The sequence below is a fragment of the Entamoeba nuttalli genome (assembly GCF_000257125.1).
Source record: "Entamoeba nuttalli P19 unplaced genomic scaffold asmbl_3610, whole genome shotgun sequence".
NCBI lineage: Eukaryota > Evosea > Mastigamoebida > Endamoebidae > Entamoeba > Entamoeba nuttalli.
This window is the reverse complement of record NW_008576207.1, coordinates 1-3,009: the sequence shown is the minus strand read 5'-3', so window position 1 is coordinate 3,009 and position 3,009 is coordinate 1. Positions and strand designations below refer to the sequence as shown.

The following is a 3,009-nucleotide window of genomic DNA, read 5'->3' as shown; positions in this document are numbered from 1 at the left end:
TTTTTTTGGTTCTTCTATTGTGAGTAAATTAACAGAAGATTTATTTCCATTAAAGAACTATGAAAGGTTATATAGTCTATAATACCTCCTGTTTCTTCAATAAAATACATAAAGAATAATATCAACTTTGTCTATCATCTACACTATTAATATTTGTTTTAACTATGAATAATCACTTCAACAAATGATTGTACTTTGATTATTATCATTTTACTTTAATTATAATTGTCTTAACAAAGTGTGTGTATTGATTCAATAAAGATATTGTAATATAAATAAGATTTATAATACTACAAAAGAAATATAAATTTGAAAAGTATCTCATATATCTTTTCTTGATTATATATCATTTTCATTTTAATAACGAATATTTATTAAATACAAATAAAGTATGCTTATTCAATGATTATTAATTGGTTGTAACTAATGATGTTGATTAAGAGATGAAAAACACTAAGACATTTCTTTTAATGGTTTGAATAACAAAAAAATAAGAAAAATGAACTTAAAAAACAAAATAGATATTTAAGAATGACAAGTACGTCAGACCTAAAAGAGCAATATGAACAAGCAAATAAGATGAAAATTGCCACATTACCAGAACAAATTACACCAATATCTGAAGAAATAAAAGAAAAAATAAAGAAAATGTTTGCAAGAGAAAAAAGAACAAGAGGATTAAAATATATGATGCATGGGAATGACAATCTTCTTCGATTAAAAGAAGAATTATTTGAAGGATATAATCTTGTTGATTCAAAACAAAAAGAAAACAAAACAATAAAAACACAAATAACACATGATGATAGTTATTATATTATTATGCCATCTGTTTCTGCTCCTTTAAATCTTGATAACATTCAACAATTCATTAAACAAACAAAATATATTAAAAGTTCATTATGTGATACAGTAAATGGTGTTGTTGATATTACATATCAAGGAGTTGTATATCATTTTATTAATAAACCAACAAATGATATTCCAAAAGACAGAATTGTTGCAGTATTTTTAATTGATGAAGATTGGCAATTTGAAGATTTACCATTTAAAACACCAGAAGAATGTACAAGTAAATGTTGTTGTTTTTATGTTTCATTAAATCATCAACAACTTCCAATGAAAGTATGGTTAAGACATGCACAAATACTTCATGTTTGTTTAATTTATAAACAAATTTTCTTTTAAAGAAGAAGAAAATTAATAAAGTAGCTTGAAACAGATAATAAAAGAAATTGGGAAGAATGTATTAATAATTTTTGGAGTACGTTGAGAAGTTTTATACATAACAAAGAAAGAGAATATCGTAGGTATTGATATTGATTTGTTTTGTTTTATCTTTTCTAAGTTCTATTTCATTAATAAGAAGAAAAATGAAAAAAATAATAATAGTAGAAGAGAACTTTTAATTGTTTTAGTTTTAAATGACGGTTAATTCATTCCAAATAACTAACCAATTGGGATTCCCTTTATTAGTTATAGCATCAGAACAAGGTATTCGATTTGTTAAATATAAATCAGAATATTGCTGTCCGTTACAACATATTTTATTTCCAATTGAAGGAGTAAAACAAGCTTTTTTATTTAAACAATATGTCTTGTATTTCACTCACTCATACTCAAAAACAAGTTCCCCTAATAGATTACTTTTCTTTAAAATAGAAAGTAATCTCTTTGATGGATTGGAAAGTCCAAAAGAATATCATGCAATAATTAATCAAAAAAAATTAGATGACATTGACTTAGTACAAATACCATTAAATTCAAAAATTATTGCAATGAAAAATGTTGGAGAAGAATATATTATTGTCTTATGTCTTAATATGTTATTTTGTTTTGATAAAGAAATGGAATATGTCTTTTCTATAGAAGTTAATCATCCTACTGGTATTACTGCATCACAATCAAGTATTAATATAATGTATGTTTCTGACAATCATTATTGTGTTGATGAAAAAAAAATTATGGATAATAAGACACTTAATAACATTAGGACTTATCAAAACTGTTATTGGAGAGAAACAGCCTCATTAATGGGTTATTCAAATGAAGAATATACCATCACGGCTATGATTGTTTCTTCTTCTATTGAAATTAAAGTATTACAAGGAATTAATGAAAAAAAGAAAATTATTATTACTAGACCATATGACCCAACCATCCGATTTGTTGGTGTATATGGTAAAGGAAATAATAGAGTTATATTTATTGGAATAAACAACTATATTTATAGTACTATTATATCATCTGATAATCCCAAAATAAATAAAAACGAAACTAAAGAACCATTTAGTTTTGGAAAGTCAAGTAGTCTTATTACTTTTGGAAAAAAAGAATCAGAAACACAATGCTATGTAAATATTTTCCATGGAAATGTTCAAACAATCTTTAGTTATGATTTTCTTACTAATAAACTTCAAAAGGAAATGACAACGATGATTGGCAAACTTTAAAATTTATTTTTTATTTAAAATTTCCATTGTTGTAGTAATTTAGGTTAAATTGAAGTTAACAAATTTGAGGTCAAAACTCTTTTCATCTTCTTATTTCAATTAATAGTATGAGTCAAGACTATCAACCTATGTTAGTCTCAATGAGTGAAATCACTCCATCTTTACATTTATCTCTTTTAAATAATAATAATGATGCGGTTTGAATAATTTTCTTTTATTATTTTGTTAAAATGAATTAACGTTAATAGCATGCCATAGATTCTTTTATTGATCAAATTCTTAAAGTAAAGTATATTCCATTACCTGTTGTTACGTTTGTTTTTATGTTAATAAAACAATGAAAGTTAATGTTTTAAATGTAATTTTATATAAAAAAAAATTAACAAAGTATTAGTGTTGGTGCGTTGAGTCATTGTTATAAAATTATTTTTGCATTTTGGAAAGAATTAAATAAAGCAATTTCTTTTGGGTACTCTTCTCAATCAACTACAATTGTTATGTCACATATTTCTAATTGTGTTTCATAGTTTGTATTTATTAATATTCATTTATCTTT

The 3,009-nt window shown here is 24.0% G+C and overlaps 2 protein-coding genes across 2 annotated transcripts; both read left to right on the top strand.

The window, feature by feature from the left end:
- Window positions 1-531: 531 nt before the first annotated feature.
- On the top strand, window positions 532-1,188 carry ENU1_074510 (hypothetical protein; the record flags this gene model as incomplete). The annotated part of the gene is made up of 1 exon (XM_008858510.1): window positions 532-1,188. One exon carries the CDS (start codon window positions 532-534, stop codon window positions 1,186-1,188), a length of 657 nt encoding a protein of 218 aa, XP_008856732.1.
- A 236-nt stretch (window positions 1,189-1,424) lies between these two features.
- Window positions 1,425-2,453, top strand: ENU1_074500 (hypothetical protein; the record flags this gene model as incomplete). The annotated part of the gene is made up of 1 exon (XM_008858509.1): window positions 1,425-2,453. One exon carries the CDS (start codon window positions 1,425-1,427, stop codon window positions 2,451-2,453), a length of 1,029 nt encoding a protein of 342 aa, XP_008856731.1.
- Window positions 2,454-3,009: the final 556 nt, after the last annotated feature.